The sequence below is a fragment of the Xiphophorus hellerii genome, chromosome 10 (genome assembly GCF_003331165.1).
Source record: "Xiphophorus hellerii strain 12219 chromosome 10, Xiphophorus_hellerii-4.1, whole genome shotgun sequence".
Classification (NCBI taxonomy): Eukaryota; Metazoa; Chordata; class Actinopteri; order Cyprinodontiformes; family Poeciliidae; genus Xiphophorus; species Xiphophorus hellerii.
This window is the reverse complement of record NC_045681.1, coordinates 22,691,390-22,707,829: the sequence shown is the minus strand read 5'-3', so window position 1 is coordinate 22,707,829 and position 16,440 is coordinate 22,691,390. Positions and strand designations below refer to the sequence as shown.

Here is a 16,440-nt window from a genome sequence, read left to right as displayed (position 1 = left end):
AAATGTCACCTATTCTTTACTTTTTATATCCGAGTCTGGGAATGCATTAAATATCTCCATGAAAAAATGTCGATAAATTCTAACTTTCCCATTCTACATCTTAATTGTTCTGTCTGTGGCGTTTGCTACAGGATTACGACCTGTGCATCACCTGCTACAACACTAAGGGCCACGAGCACAAGATGGAGAAGCTAGGCTTGGGCTTGGATGATGAGAGCAGCAACCAGGCTGCTGCCACCACCCAGAGCCCGGGAGACTCGCGCCGCCTCAGCATCCAGCGTTGCATCCAGTCCCTGGTCCACGCCTGCCAGTGTCGCAACGCCAACTGCTCCCTGCCATCCTGCCAGAAGATGAAACGGGTCGTCCAACACACGAAAGGCTGCAAGAGGAAAACCAACGGCGGCTGCCCCATCTGCAAGCAGCTCATTGCATTGTGCTGCTACCACGCCAAGCACTGTCAGGAGAACAAGTGTCCAGTGCCATTCTGCCTGAACATCAAGCACAAGCTGCGGCAGCAGCAGCTACAGCACCGGCTGCAGCAAGCCCAGATGCTGAGGAGGAGAATGGCCAGCATGCAGAGGGTCGGCCAGGCCCCTCCGGGCGGCCCACCTGGGGGGAATGGGCTGCCGTCTCCCAGTGGCAACAACGGAGCAACCGGTCCGGCCACCCCGACATCCGTTGGTACGCAACCTCCGACCCCACAGACCCCCACCCCGGGCAGCATGCCCCCGCTTCCTCAGCCACCAGGAGTTCAGATGGGCGGGATGGTCACTCCGGGTCAGCAGCCAGGCGGTGCGATGACTCCTCAGCATCACCACCAACAGTTCCAGGCAGAAGGGATGATGATGTCTCCTCAGCAGCAGATGGTGAATCAGCAGCAGCAGGGGCCCAACGTGCAGCAGCTGCAGCACCCTGGAGGTTTACCTCCGTACAACCCCAGACCACCAGGGCCGGTGTCTCTCCATCAGTCGCTAGGGAAACCTGGGTTGGGTCCAGCCACCCCACCCTTGCAACAGCAGCAGCCCAACCAGGGGCAGGGGTCCATGCCTGTACAGAGCCAGCCGCAGGGGCCTCCACTAGCCGCAGTAGAGACGGCCCTAAAGATCCAACGACTAGCAGAGACCCAGAGTCGGATGGCTCAGGCCCAGGCGCAGATTCGTGGCTTGGGGCAGGGCGGCATGATCCCACAACACCCCCACCACCAGAACAGCCCGGCACAGATGGTAATGCCCCACATTGGGGCCCAGGGCATGGCCCCCCAGACTCAGGGAGTGGTTGGCAGGACTATGTTGGAATCGCAGCAACACGGGATGGTAGCTGGCACACAATCCCAGCTGACCTCTCAAATTCAACAACCACTTCAGCCAACAAACCAGCAGTGGGGGGGCCCCAGGGGGCCGACCATGAACCCACAAACAAGGACAGCTATGATGGGGTCGATGCCCCCCCAGCAGCAGGCTGCCATCACTCAACAGCAGCAGCCACCAATGAATCCACAGCAGACCCAAGCAGGAAACCGAGGTTTGATGCAGGTGTTGGGTGTGTCAGAAGGGGCAGCAGGGGCCCCTGGGCTGATGCAAGGAGGGGGAACGGGTAACTTGCCCCAGGGAGCAGTGCAGGAGCTTCTGCGTACCCTCCGCTCCCCAACCTCACCCCAGCAGCAGCAACAAGTCCTCAACATCCTGCGCTCCAACCCAACTCTGATGGCTGCCTTCATTCGCCAGAGAACGGCTCGGTACCAGGGTTCTCAGGGAGGCCCTGGGGGGCCGCCAGCAGGGGCCCCTGGAGGTGTGAGGTTCCCAGGCTCTGCTGGAGGCTTGCCCAATGTAGGGGGACCTGGAGCCAACCCGCTTGGCAACTTGGATGGGCAACAACAGGTTAACGTTAACCAGATGGGGATGAATATCGCTCAGGGTGGAGCCGGGGGAGGCAACATGCCCACCATGGCTCAGCTGCAGCAGTTGCAGCAACAACAGCAACAGCAGCAGCAGCGTCCCATGTTGCAACAGCAGATGGCTGCTCTGCAACAGCAGCAACAGGGAGCAATGCAAGCTGGACAACAAGGCAACCTGGCAAATATGAATCCTCAGTTCAGAGAGTTGCTAATGAGGAGACAGCTGCAACAGCAGCAACTACAGCAACAGCAGCAGCTACAGCAACAGCAGCAGCAACAGCTGCAGCAGCAGCAGCTGCAGCAGCAGCTACAGCAGCAACAGCAGCAGCAAATGGCGAATCATGGGCCGTTCCAGCAACAGCAGCAAGTGCAGCAGAGCTTCATGCAACCTGGACAAGGACAGGCAGGGATGCCTCCGTCCTCTCAGCCGCAGCCTGCAGGGGGCGCTGTGGGGGTCCAGCAGCAGCAACAAGGACCACAGGGGGGACAGCAAGGGTACCCCATGTCACAAGTAGCTGCTGCACTGCAGCAGAGGCTGCATCAGGTGCAGATGCAGCAGAACCCCATGGGTGGTCACCAAGGACCTGACCTGAGTGGGGGGGGTTCTGGGCCCCCCCTGCAGCCCGGACAGGGTACCTCAGGGCCGGGGCAGCAGCAGGGTGGAGTCGGAGTGCCACAGCTGTCCCAAGGCATGGTTCACCAGAACTTCCAGCAGAGGCTGCTGCAGCCATCACACCTGGGGGCCGGCTCGCCCGCCCAGCACAGCAGCCCCATGAGCCCCCAGATGGCCCAGTCCCCCCACATCCCGGGCCAAGGCGGCCTCGGCCCGGCAGGCTCACTGGGCAGCCAGGTCCGCTCCCCTCAGCCTTCCCCCCGGCCGCAGTCGCAGCCGCCACACTCCAGCCCGTCCCCGCGCATGCAGCCCTCCTCCCAGCCGCAGCCCTCGCCTCACCGCATCTCCCCGCAGACCCAGAGCGGGTCGCCGCACCCGGGCCACCTCGCCCAGCACCACCCCAGCATGGCTCCGCCCCAACCGCCGCAGGTCCAACAGCCAGCGTTGTCCCAGCAGCCACCAGGGGGCTCCGTGGATCCCAGTCAGTTCAGTGACCAGAACTCCATCATGTCCCAGCTGAGCGGGATGGCAGGGATTCACGGAGGGCAAGGCACGCAGCCGGACATGCTGGGGGGAAACAATAACAACGGCAGCAGCAACAGCCAGGAGCTCAACCACAATCTCATGTAGCCTCGCCTCCACTTTTTGCTCTGACTTGTTGCCCCAGACGACAAACTGCCATACAGCGAGCCGGGGCTTTTAGAAGTTTTTATTTTTTATTTAAACATTTTTGTGATGTATAAATATGAACTAAAGCTTCCTTCCTATGGGAGATGCGACTTTAATCTTAGAAATCAATAAATGAATAAATTAAAAACAATGGTAAGTTATTGCTGTTAATATATATATATATCTATATATTTTTGCCAACTGTGTACAAAAAGGCAGAAGGGTAGAGTTTCTGGTGGAGATATTTCTTCCTTAAATATGACAATATTTTCGGGGACTGAGTATTTTGCCTTTTTAAGAAGATTTTTAAGATTTCAAATGTGGTTATAAAAAAGTTAAAGTGAGTGATGTACCTTTTTTATAAATATACATATATATATATATATTGTTTTCCCCTGAAGCACCCTGTCATGATTGTATTTTCCAGTCTGATTATTTTGTATTTTCGTTCCGTCGATGAATCGTGAAAGGAACACGAACATATCTTCCGTTACAGCGGTCTTCTTCAGAACGGTGAACACAGCTTTGTACGTGACTGCAGCAAATTCCAGATATTTATTTACTTTGAGCAGGTGGGAGGAAATCTGTGTGTGTGTGTGTGCGCGCGAGTTTCATTTTGTAGGTATGTGTGTGTGTGAGAGAGAATCAGGGGTTTCTATTACAGGTTTTTGTTAAACATTTCCCGTGTTTTGGCAGATTTTGGCCACATGTACCTGACGGATTGCACCCCCTTCTCAGCCTTTTTGTGAATATGCATCCCTCCAGTCCCTTTTACCGATCCCCTACAAAATGTGGAGGAATAAAAAGGCATATTGCCGTTTTTCTTTTGTTCTTTTTTTTCTTTTCCTCAATAAGGTTGTAAATATTTTCCAGCGCTGTTTTTCTGTGACATATGAAAGATTGAGCAAGTTCCGCCTTCGCCCTCTACCTTAACGGTTTTCCTTTCAATTATTTTGCCTCTTTTGTTTCCCATTTGCAGCAGCAAGGTTTGATTTGTTAGTACTGTAAAAATAGGAAATTGTGGACTTTGATACATTTTCTTGTTTTTCTTTGTAAAGAAATGTCTAAAAACAAGTGTACATATTTAAAAACAAATCTGTGCAAACGACATGTTTTTGCTCCTTTTCTTTCCCCCCCTTCTTCATGGAATATGTGCTGTCTGGAACAAAAAGACAAGTGCTCCTAAGCTACTGTACAGTATTAATCTTTTTTTTCTTTTTTCTAAAGTGTACAGTATGGGTTGTTGTAGGTCACAAGCACCAATGCGCCTTTTTTTTTAGTGTATTTTTTGACAAGGTTTTGGAGAGGTAGGGGCTATCGCACCCACGTTATTATAGACACACAAAAAAAAAAAACACAAAAAAAAAAACTTCCGCGGTAAACCTGCACAAAACGGAGCCAAAACAAGGGATCGATCTGAAAGACCGAACATTTGGTTGTTTAGCTTTTTACAGAGAGGACTGAAGACACAATATTCACACGCTTACTATTTGTTTTTCTCTGAAAGTCGGGCTTGTTGGGTATGGGGGAAGGAACACATCAAAACCAGGTTGCAATATATCTCGAGACTTATTTTATAAATAAGAAAAAAAAAAACATGGATGAACTGTCTTTTATATATAGATATATTATTTAATTTAATTTTTTTGGAAATAAAACTTGAAGCTACAGGAATTATTAGATAAAAAAAAAAGGTTTTGTTTTCTATTATAGGTGTTATGGTGATGAAAAAGACACTGCAGACAGTTATTGGATTTGCCCTGGAGAGGCTGTGGAGTTCATTCTACCATCCTTTTGATGAGATGTTTTATGTACATGAATAAAGTTGTATACATATTGAATCACTGTACAAACAAATGGCAACTGAACAAATTTTTGTCAATTTCTTTTCCTAAAAAGAGACTGGAAATAAGATATTTAAATTTGTTTAGTATTCAAATGGAATCGCTGACCACTTTTTTTTTTCTCCTTTTCTTCCTCTTAACAATTTTGGTGCTTGCTGAGAGAAAGCAAAAATAACTGTTGCTCAATTTTTTTTAAGTTATTTTGGTGGTCTGATTGTTTTTTTGCCAATAAATTAATTGTACAATAAAGTATGTTTGTACTATTGGAAAAAAAAATTGCTTTCTTCTTTGCCACATCTATCAAATCGGTTTGTCAGGTAGATAAGTAATTTATGTAGAAATCCATAAATACGATGTAAAGTGCAAATATAGAAAAACATGATCTAGAATAGTTTCCTGTTTCCTTTACGGTCTGACCATTTTGTTTCTTAAATGTTTCTTTAAAAAGCTGGAGCAGTTTTGATTTAAGTGAAAAGTACAGAAATTGACATTTTTCAAGTTAATACATCAACTGTGTGAAAGTTAGGAAACTTTTAAGGGACGTTTCAACCTCAGACTCTTAGTTTGGAGCTCCTGACTGTGGAAGTGAGGATGACACCAAAGAGCTGTTCAATTCAACAGAGTATTTGTGGTGGAAAAAAGTACATTTTTGCCAAAAAAAAAAAGAGGAAATTTTGAGATTAATCTCAGAAATGTTCTAGAAAAAAAAGTAGGAAATTTCTAAGCTTGACAAGTCGAAATATTTTGTATTTGTAACTGAAATTTCCAAAACAATTTCTTGTTGCTTTTCTTTTTGAGAAACACAAAGATCATTTTTGCTGCTTACTGATAAGTAAATAACTTATAACTTCCCAATAAATTCATAAATGAACTCTGATAAATAAATAACTTATCAGTGGGTCTCATGACTGCATGTACCTATAACTCCTCGCTGGTTAACGTACTCGAAAGTGCATCAAAGAACATGCAGTGGATTTTTCCATTTCGGTATTTCAGTTCACGTATAGCTGCTCACTCGCTCCACCTCGATAAAAGATGAGGTGGACCAAAGTCATAGTAAACATGTGCAACATTTATTTTCATGTTACCCAACAAGCAGTCGAAACACGACAGCACTTGATGGACTGGAGCAGGTAATGTGCGGATTCACATCGCGGTACAGTGCTTAGCTTCTGCGCTCGGTGGTGGACATGCGGCGCAAGCGACAACAGGAGGCAACATGAAGCCCTGTAGGGGGCGCTTGTTCTATCACATCAGTACAGCTACTCTGTAAATGGAATCTTGGTTATAACAAACTGTAGAAAACAATCATGTGCAGTTATATGCAGGACCCATACATAATCAATATACATTCAGGTCAATGTAGAAAAATGACATAGAAAAATGTGTTTCTGCTTATGGTCCAACCAGGCGGTCTCCAGGCAACAGTTTCTATCTTACATCAGTGGAGAGGAGAAAAATAAATAAATAGTCATGTGGAGAGATATTATTCTTAAAAGCGCCACGGTTACATCGAAACAAACAGTGCAGCGGTAGGCACTTTCATTTTCACTGATAAAAAGTCCATCATCATCATCATCAGGACATCGCCTCAGATCTTGTTCACAGAGTCTGGCTAAAGCTACTGGGTCGTTAAATGTGCAGCGCCTCACAACCCTGGAACTCTTTAACACTTTGTCACATTACACTCATAAACATCAGCGTATTTTAATAGTTTTTATACAATAGACCAACACTAAGTAGTGTATACGTAGATTGTTCTGGAACAAATCTTGTGAAGCTGAGTTCATGCAGCGATTTCCACATATGCATGACTCTGTGAACTCAAAGTGCCTTCTGAGTTTATTTATAGGTAGCAAAGTAAGTGGGGCTGATTTCAAATGCACACAGTTCCCTAGGACTGAAGCGATTAATCGGTAACAATTGTCAACTAATTTGTTAATCGATTAATTGTTAACTAGAGCATACAGACTCGAGCAGAGGCCAATTGCTGAAAGAACAACATATTCAGAGCAGTAATTAAGCTAAAAAATATATACATTTTACATTTAAGATAAAAAATGTTTCTGTCTATAAATATGTTCTACACAGAACTCCTCCAGTAGCGCAGTCTTAGCTTTGTCTGATCCAAGTGTTTTGAAATCAAATCCATTGAGCACATTTTAATCCAAAAACTCGTCAACAGATCAGCTTTACACTGTATTGATATTAAGGGAAGCAGAAATGGCTGAGCTTTTCACATGTTAATGTTAGAAATATTGTTCTGCTGCAGATGCATCCAAATGATGTAAAAGAATGCATTTTAAGCAATCAAACTTTTAACTTCTCATTTAGAAATGGAACTGAATTATTTGTTTATTTGCATCTTTCAATGCATTTTTGATATTGTAGAAAAAATCCTTAAATGGTTAATGCAGCGATGGTTTAGTCAGACTAATCGATCAATCATCAGAATAATCAATAAAGTGATAGTTATTCGCAGCTCCACCATTCTGTGTCGGTCTGGCACATAAAACCCTCAGTAGAACACGGTGGAGATCGTGGTTGTGACGTGACAAAACGTGAAAAACCTCAAGGGATGTGAATACTTTTGCATGTTTTTTATTTATTTTTGTTTGTAGAATAAAGGTCAGAATTGTTTCTGTTTGTGTGTTTTTTTTTTCAATCTAAACCTGCAAACAGCAGATAAAATCAAATACATCAGCCTGGTAACGTTACACAATCGTTGTAACGTTGAGATTTTGAAACTGTAATGAAACTTCTGGTCAAGCTCTGATGGACACACACCAGTGTGTCTGTGTTAACACACCACCATAATACATTCTGCCATGTGGTTTCAGAGTTTGGTCCGTTTGTGGCTTCTGCTTTACGGTTTCATGACGCAGAGCTGGGTGGTGGAGAGAAACTATGCTGTGCGTCTTTGCACTAGAGGAGAGAGGAGAGAGGCATGCGGGCGGATCCAATCGTCTCTCAGTAGACTTTGAAACGCTACAAACCCAGACTAGGTAGTTTGGAGTATGTACAACATGTCTGGGTCCAGGATAACGCCTGGTTACATTAGGGTGGAAGAGAGGAACCGGTGGCTGTGTTGACATGCGCAGAGGACTCCTCTTCTTCACCCAGATCCCTTCTAGTTAGTCACCAGAGCTCCAATTCATTCTGATATGTTAGAAAGTGCATTTCCTCGTCTTATATATAATATAGCTGCATTTTATGCTAATATTTTGCTATGAATTACACAATTTCAAGTGAGAAAATATTCTTTCAAAATAAGGTTGATTGGATATTAAATGTTCAATTAATCAAGTATGTTGAAAAGAAATGTAAAGAAGTACAAATATGGCTCCTAGCTAGCTGTTAAAACGTTAGCTAGGTGCTGGCTGATGAGTTTTCCTCCTCATCAGCTCCACTTTAGCATCAGATAGCTAATGGGTCCTTGAGGTTGTTGTGGTGTTAAATTTGACACACTTTACTGTAAGAGTGAGTCAGAATCTGAAACCATGGTGTGGGAAAGAAAAACTAACGCAAGTCTGTAGTTGGGTTACATTTAGACCCTGCAGGTTCTCACTTCACTGGAGATACAAAAACACTGTTTTAAAATTCCCTCTTCTGACTACATCTTTCTCTGTCAAAAGCTGATTCTTCCTCCACGTTCTAGGTAACTTGGTTAACTCAACCAGCATGACGGTAACAGTTTCATCTGCATTGCTTAGTGGATGTGGGAGAACGCTCCCTACGATGGACTGGCGTCCTGTCCAGGGTGTTGACAGCTGGAGATAGGCATCAGCACCCCTCCTGACCCCGACGGGATAAAGAAAAGGATGGATGGACAGGTGGGTGGATGGATGGAGAACCCTCCATGACAGAAAGAAAATGTCACAAGCTAAATGAAGCAACCCTTTTGGAAATCAATGTTTTCTGGATTGAGCAAAAACAATAAAACTATTTCATCTGGTCAAGAAGTCTGTATGTTTTCATAAGTAAAGAGGTTTTATTGCTGGAAATAACTGTCCACCAGCCTAAACAGAAAAGTGTTATTTAAAATGTTGGTTTTTTTTTAAATGTATGTTATGATTCACTGGAATGAAGAAAACCTTTAAGCCAATCACCAGCTGCTCTCAGCTGTCTGCGCTTGTGTCATTTCCTTCCTGTCAGCTACAAGTACTTGATGGGTTTGAACTCCGATGTATTCCACTTAAAGTGACCAGATCAACCATACATTGCAAAAATATTCATACATTTTGAAGATTTCCAGCTTTTGGTCATGTTTAAACCGGAACTCTTGTGCTTTATTGCCATTTTACAAGAGAGACCAACACAGAGTGGAGCATAATTGTGAAGGGAAAAGTAAATCACGGTTTCAACACTCTTACTTGTCAAAATCTGAAAAGTGTTTTCTACCAGAACCGATATCACATATTATGACGTGATGTTACGTTTCATAATAAATGAACTGACAAAATGAGTGCGAGGACCCAGCATTTCTATACGTTTAGTGCTTTTCTGCTACACACTGACAGCTACAGTATATTTACAGAGTTTTCCTCTGAACACTTTCTAAAAACCTGCCAAATGTTGCGCGAAGCAGCTCAGACTTTAACAGCCCCCCACAAGCTGCTCTATCCAGCCCCAAAAAAGGAAACTGTTAGAGCTGTTGTAGTGAATTCAAAATGGATGCCACACTTAAATTTAGACTTTTAATTGTAAAAAATGTTGATAACCAGACCTCATTCTCTTTTGATTTTCTATATCTACCCTGTGTGTTGGTCTGTCTCATTAAATCCACATATTACACAGCGACGTCCACGGTTGTGACATGACGAAAAGTGGACAAGTGCAAGGGGTGTGAATACTTTTGTAAGGCACTGCTGACTCTGTGCGTATAAACCGAGCGGCTCCAGTAGCGTGTCAGAGTCAGTGCCTCCAGCAGCTCTGAGGGGCCCCATCACCCACCTGCTCCCACACCTCCAGGCCCCAGTCCCGGAAGAATCCTCTGGCCGCTCTGGACTCCCTGAAGGTCACTGTGAGGGCGTTGAGGGTGACGTCTGTGACCGTCACCTCTCCTGGGGCCACCATGGGTCGCCACAGTTTGTCTGACGCGGCCGAGCCGCCGGACCCCACTGCTGTGCTCCAGTTATCTGGGCCCCTGTGTCCTAAAGGAAAGGTGAAGGGTCAATGAAGAGGAATGAAACTCGTTTCTTTGTATCATTTGTAGCATATGATAACAGTGAAAGCTACGCAACGTGAGGAAATCTCATAAATGAAGGTTTTTATTTAAATGTGAATAGAAAAACGTGCCTTGAAAGCAGCAGTATGTAATTTTTATGAAATAATTTTCTTTACATACTTGTCGAAACTGTCACTGTGTCGTGACAGAAAATCTGTGGGAAAAAATGGAGTTCCTCTGCCTTTTCCCAGTGCTAACTAGAAACAACCAATCAGAGTCAGGAGGCGGGATTTAGTGCTGTCAATCTAACAAAGCCTGTTAGGAATGCTACGGCTAGTCAGCATGACGGTGGATAAACTGTTTTGCTGGAATGATGAGATGTTTCTCCACCAGTAGCACATTTAGCAGCGAGGTTGATTGACAGCATTAAGCCCCTCCTCCTGGCTGTGATTGGTTGTTTTTGGTTGGGAGCGGTGAATTTCTTCAGACAGCAATAACAGCTTTGTGAGGAGGAGGAGGAGATCGTTCTTTTCACAGATTATCTGCCTCATATTACTCTGCCAAAATATGCTGACAGTTTTAACAAATATATTTTTTATAAAAGTTACATCTTGCAGCTTTAATGGGCCTCTGGAGGATTGGTTCTATAATCAGCTCAGGATGACGGAATGCCCAGAAAACAAGCCGAACTGGGACAAGACTGGTTGGATTAAACTCTCTGACCAAGTGACACACATACCGTTAAAAACACCTTCTCCCATCTCAGCCTCCTCTTCCTCTCTGTGTTCACTATCCTCTGCACTGTTCTCCTCCTCTTCCTCCTCCTCCCAGGCCTCTTGTGAGGGACCCTGGAGGTTTAAGCTAAGTCGTCTGCTCTGCTTGCTCTTTTGATGCGTTCGAGAAGGAACGCAGGCCCCATCCTCATCCTCCTCGTCGTCAGGAACCAGGGAGCGCGTCAGAGAGAGACGCAGGCGAGGAGGAGGCTTGGCGGGAATCTTGTGAGCACTGCGGAGATCCATGGTGTAAACGGTGTTCTGAAATGATAAAATGAGCTAGAAAAGGTTTGGCAGCATCATAATGTGGCGAGGTTTTTCTACAAAAGCAACAGGGAAGCTGCAAAGCTGATGGAAACTCATAGAAAGGAGCAGGAGTGTCCAAAGTTCGGGGGCCATGTGGACTGATTTCATGTGGAAAAAAAGGAAGCGCCTTGAAAGGTTTTTGGAGATCTCTAGATGTGTTGATCACGTTACCTGCAGCACGAGTCGTTTTGACTTGGATCCTTTCCTCCTGTGGCCAATGACTCTGTCTTTCTCTTCTCTGGGAAAGTGAACAAAAAAAGGAATGGGTTAGCTGAATTTCGATTCTCTGGATGTGGTTTTGCTGTGTCGTCCCTCGTGTTGTAAATGAATGTCAGCGAAGCTCCGCGCTAGCATGCCTGCATCCTAAGTGCACTGAGGAGCGTTAACATAGATCCTTCCCCCCAGAAGCTCTAGCCTCCAGAACCATCGCTGCTCCCAACAAAATCAAGAAGTGTTTACGCCCCTGCTGTTTATTTGAGCAATTTTACCCATTTCAAGCCTAATTTCTGCTGTATTCACACAGGTTTTTTTCTGTTTTCATAAATTGTAAATAGTCTGTTTAATGTCCATTATGTACATTTTTTAAAATAGATCCTTATCAGTTGCACATTGATTGGATCAAAGTATTCTATTTCTGATAACTACACAGGATGTTTAATTTATAATCTTGTCCTTAATGTACAGTGTGTTATTTGTTTTATTTTATTTTTTTACACTTTTACATTTCAAAACATTAAAAGAAACCAAAACACACAAAAAACAGACAGGAACAGATAGCTATAAATGAATAGTTGCACCACAAGACGCTTCAGTCTAGGTAATTCACACCGTTATGTTGCGGACATACATACAACCTCATGTCTATAGTGTAATATTCGGAAATTTGTTGGGTTTTTTTTTTTAATACTTTTTCTTTTGGTGTGAACCTACATCTGAATTTGCCCACTGTGAAGAGCTCAGTGAGAAATGAGAAATGCTAAAAACCTGACAACACCAGAGCAATGTCAGACTGGCTCATGTTGTTTGTGTTCTGTTTGAAGGGGGGTCTCACTTGTCCTCGAACGCCTGCACCAGGCGCCGGTCCAGGATGTGCTCCTCAGGCTCCCAGGTGCTGTACCTGTGAGCCATTGTAAGAGAAGAGATGTTCATTTTTCCATAAACTCCATTTCTCTTTGTCTTTTTCATCTAATTAGCAAATGAAGCGACTCCAACTTCATCAAAGCACATCCCATTAAAACAAAGACTGAAAAAAACCCCAAAAAACTAAGCTAATCTCAGCTCCATCTTCTTGAGCCAAAGGAGAAGTTTTGATTGAAAGACAACTTAGTCAAAAAATGAAAAGGAGTTTGCTTCTTTAAACTATTTTAAAATTCATGGAATTTATTTTCATTTTTCATACTGTACGAAGAAAAAAACCCCTGAAATCCAAACATGTTAAATCTTAAAACCGAACAGAATATGTCTGAATTTGATGTGAGCTGCGCCGCCGTTTGAGAGGGTAGCTCATCTAAAGTATTGTTTTGGAAATCCTTCACAGAAGCCTCTGAATGCATGCATAATTGATTGGAGCGAACTTCCATATCAGCTTAATGTTTGATCAGGCTGAGCTTCCGACCGCAAATGAAATAAACAAGGGATAATAGAACATCTGGTGAGTTAGAACAGCAATAAATTCAACTGGAAATATCAATTTATGCCATATCTTTAAATCAGTGAGGATGTTATTATTTTTATTCAGCATCTCTGGAGCATCTCCCATTTTCACCGTATTAAAATTTAACAAGCTGATATTACATTTTTTCTAGAGAAAAAAAACCCTACTCTTTAATATCATTGCAAAACTCTTGGAACCACAGGAACATTTTCATAATTTGACAATTTTTAGGGGGGGGGGAGAAATTTATGAAATGGCTTTCAAACTCCAAACTCCAACTTCAATTCAAGTCTGAATAAAGCTGTTGTGTTGCAGAACAATGAATCGCAGGATAAATTAAATTGAGCCAGATCACTTTCATTCTGATGATTAATATTTTTTTGAAGGTCAATTTTGTTAACAGAGACATCATGATCCATTTTATTTATGGTTTCTGTTGTGTTTTATTTATTGTTCTTGGTCTTCCAGTTCCAGTGTTATTTTAAAAAAAAACTAAATTAGAGTTTATTGGTCTTTGAGAAGGGGGGGGGTATGCATTATTATGCCATTATTGATATATTACTTGAAAATGGTATCAAAGCAACAATGTTATTGTCAGTTGCTATAACTTCTGGGAACAAACTCAGTGTTTACACCTTGTTGTTATTTGCAATGGTCTTTTAAATCTTCTGTAAAACGTCTGTTGCTGCTTTCTATGCACAACTTACACATTTTTTTCAAAATTACCCTCCTCAGTTGCAATTTTTAAAATCATTTTGCCATTTTTTGTAATTTTACCGTATTATTTTTCTTATTTTGTAAAGTGTACACTTTAGTATTTTTCCACCTGTCTCATTTAACCTTAACATGCTGCCCACTGTGGAACTAGATAGGATATTTCTATTCTATCCTATACAGTTGTGTTACTTTATTGCACATGTTGTGCACTTGATTAGATTTTTTTAGATAAAGCTGAGGCTCTCTTTAGATGAAATATTCCATGTCTACATACTCACTTTGGAGGCCATCCTTTCCACTTCAGCAGGTACTCCACATTACCCTGTGGAGAAAAGGTTCCAGACCAGCATCAAAGGAGCAGAAAATAACACAGCTTTTAAAGCTGCCTTGTTTTTATGATAATTCTTTGGTAGCTCTGCATCATTGCTTTGCAGTTCATGAAACATGTTAAAGACCGAGTGAAAGGTGCCAGCAAGCTTAGTGAAATACAGCCGGTTTACTTCTGATCAAAATATTCCACCCAACTTTCACTTTTAAGATTCTTCCTGTGGCAACTTGAAATGTCTTATTTTTTTATCTTCTGTTGGATCCACATTGAGTTATTGAGATGACGCTCTTTCATCACATGACGCGTAACGTAATAATATTAATAAACCAACCGAAGCACTCAGAGTCCGTCATTTCTTGGTGAAGTCATCCTGCTGTGACCTCTTGGCTCTTAAAAGTATTCTCAGTGGATGAAGTCACCACTTTCCCAAACTTCATCTGGATCCCATGAGGATATGAAGGTGCATTATAATCATTATAATTTGGTCTGATAAATCCATCTCAATATTTAACTTTAACCTAAGTAGAAAATTGAGTATATAAAAAAAACATGTTTATATTGTAAACTTGTGTAATATCACATGACATTGAGCACATCGGTAAATAAGTTTAACGTAGCTCTTACTCATCTAGCTGCCATCTGAAACTCTGTTGAGTTTGTTGTTTGGTTACTGTATGAAACCACCAAGAACATCAGCGGTTCTATATTTAAACAACAGAGTGTGAATGATGTCTGTAAATCGAAACACAGACCGTTGGCTCTTGTGAACTCCTAAAATTTACAACCAGCTAAATATATTTATGCAAAAACATACACCAGTTGACTGCTAATAAATCTTAATAAAATATTTTTGCTCATTATTTTTTTCAGATTTGCCTTACACTAGCTAGACTTGCTAAAATGACCATTCAATTACAGTCACAATTTCAGCTCTTTAAATGTGATGTTTGAAGTGTCTGGCATTTCTTACAAAAACTCCCCAAAACATGAATTAGAATTCATAAAATAAGTAATAGAGGTTTTGGTGGATAAACGACAACACGGATTTTATTGCAATATTACTTTAATGTGGCGCCAGCAACTCCCTCTTAACCTTGATGTGGCCAGAAATGCCCAAAGACTCACATTGAATCTGCATTGTTTTGATCTCAGTCATTACCAGTGAAGCCAGAGAAATCTCTGCACATTTAGGATCTCTTTATACAGACTTTAAACTGTTGTAATTGTTCGGCAGATCATTTTTTCCAGCTTTAAAACTGTAACTTTTTAATAGGGTGGAGTAAAATTTTGTTTAAAGTCCAGTGTTAATCATAATAAGCAGATAAAAAAAAATGTTTTAATTGTGCTCAATTTAAATCTGTGCTCACATTTAAGCTTACCTCTACATCCAGTACAATGCTCAGAACAAAAGCAGAAATCAGAGTCTCTCAGGTTCCTCTTTTGTGCTCCAGAGCCCTTAAGTTCTAGGTGCGCACCTGTTAATGTCAACAACATGGCACGAGACCTACTCAGCAGGCAGACAGGCCCATAATAACAGTTTGCCTGAATGTTTCCTCGTAGGGCTTAATGAGTCAAACAGCTTACGCCAGAAGATGCTGCGCAGCTACAACTGTTAGATTCAGGGGACACCTGACCCCCTTAAAAAGCCTCTTAATTAGCTAACCAGGTTAAAAGACAACTGTGCTACTAATATCTCAGGCATTAAGTAGCACCCTCCCTCCCAAAATAAACACATGACACCGCAACGCACGCTGACATTACCCCGCTGCTAAACACGTCATTAATAATTTACGTCCCACTTTTGAACCCTTACCTTTCGAAGTCTTTTCTTCAGAATTGATTCCACGGCAAACACTTGCTCTCCAATGGCAGAGAGCTCCATCTCTCGTGCGCACCAATCCTCCGTGGGGATTTAACTGTCAAACTAACGTCCTTCTCCCTCACAAACTAAGCTAACGGTAACTGCTATTGAGGGCGCGTGCCTCGGCTCCGTCCCCCCCCCTCTTCTCTGTCGCCGCTTCGGTTTGCTGCCACTTTCAGAGGCCGGTGTATCTGGAGCGACTTCCCCAGCACTCGTCCAGTGACTTTACAAAATCTGCGACACATCTGCACACCGCTTCGCGCGCGCTCGTGCCATGAAAGCGCGTTCCCCGAGAAGGATGAGTCGGCGCGCGCCACTGGCTGCCTCATCATCCTCGTTATTTACTGGATACCAAACTGGTCGTAGTACTCTCATCCTTTGGCTCCCTTAAAGCAGCAGAGCATCAATATGCTAACATTTATCAATGGGTACTTGTAAAAGTATTCACACCCATTGAGAATTTTTCACGCCATTGAACAACCACAAACTCAATTTAAAAAAAAAAAAAAAAAAAGAAGAAAAAAGCAGTGGATCCATACATCTCTGCAATTTTCTGTTCCTTTAAAAGCACCACAAATCCTAATAGGTGAAATAAATGTACAAATTTTCCCTTT

The 16,440-nt window shown here is 43.0% G+C and overlaps 2 protein-coding genes across 4 annotated transcripts in view; one reads left to right on the top strand and one right to left on the bottom strand.

Moving 5' to 3' along the window:
* ep300a (EP300 lysine acetyltransferase a) overlaps nt 1-4,763 on the top strand; it is a 49,942-nt gene extending 45,179 nt beyond the window's left edge. For all 3 annotated transcript variants that reach the window (XM_032573507.1, XM_032573508.1, XM_032573506.1), the window contains exon 31: nt 132-4,763. In XM_032573507.1, the coding sequence (XP_032429398.1) occupies nt 132-3,137 (3,006 nt within the window). In that variant the 3' untranslated portion in view covers nt 3,138-4,763. The remainder of the gene's footprint in view (nt 1-131) is intronic.
* A 1,311-nt stretch (nt 4,764-6,074) lies between these two features.
* cbx7b (chromobox homolog 7b) lies at nt 6,075-16,133 on the bottom strand. Its single transcript, XM_032573509.1, has 6 exons — nt 15,779-16,133; nt 13,916-13,959; nt 12,318-12,383; nt 11,438-11,504; nt 10,927-11,221; nt 6,075-10,173 (listed from the first exon to the last, which is right to left on the bottom strand). Exons 1-6 carry the CDS (start codon nt 15,845-15,847, stop codon nt 9,935-9,937), a joined length of 780 nt encoding a protein of 259 aa, XP_032429400.1. The 5' UTR covers nt 15,848-16,133; the 3' UTR covers nt 6,075-9,934.
* Nucleotides 16,134-16,440: the final 307 nt, after the last annotated feature.

Coding starts and splice junctions, on each gene's coding strand:
- cbx7b (XM_032573509.1), bottom strand. CDS start 15,847: ATGGAGCTCTCTGCCATTGGAGAGCAAGTGTTTGCCGTGGAATCAATT. Junction 12,384..13,915: donor TGGAAAGGATGGCCTCCAAA/GTGAGTATGTAG, acceptor AATGGCTCACAG/GTACAGCACCTGGGAGCCTG. Junction 11,505..12,317: donor GTGCAGGCGTTCGAGGACAA/GTGAGACCCCCC, acceptor TCACTTTCCCAG/AGAAGAGAAAGACAGAGTCA.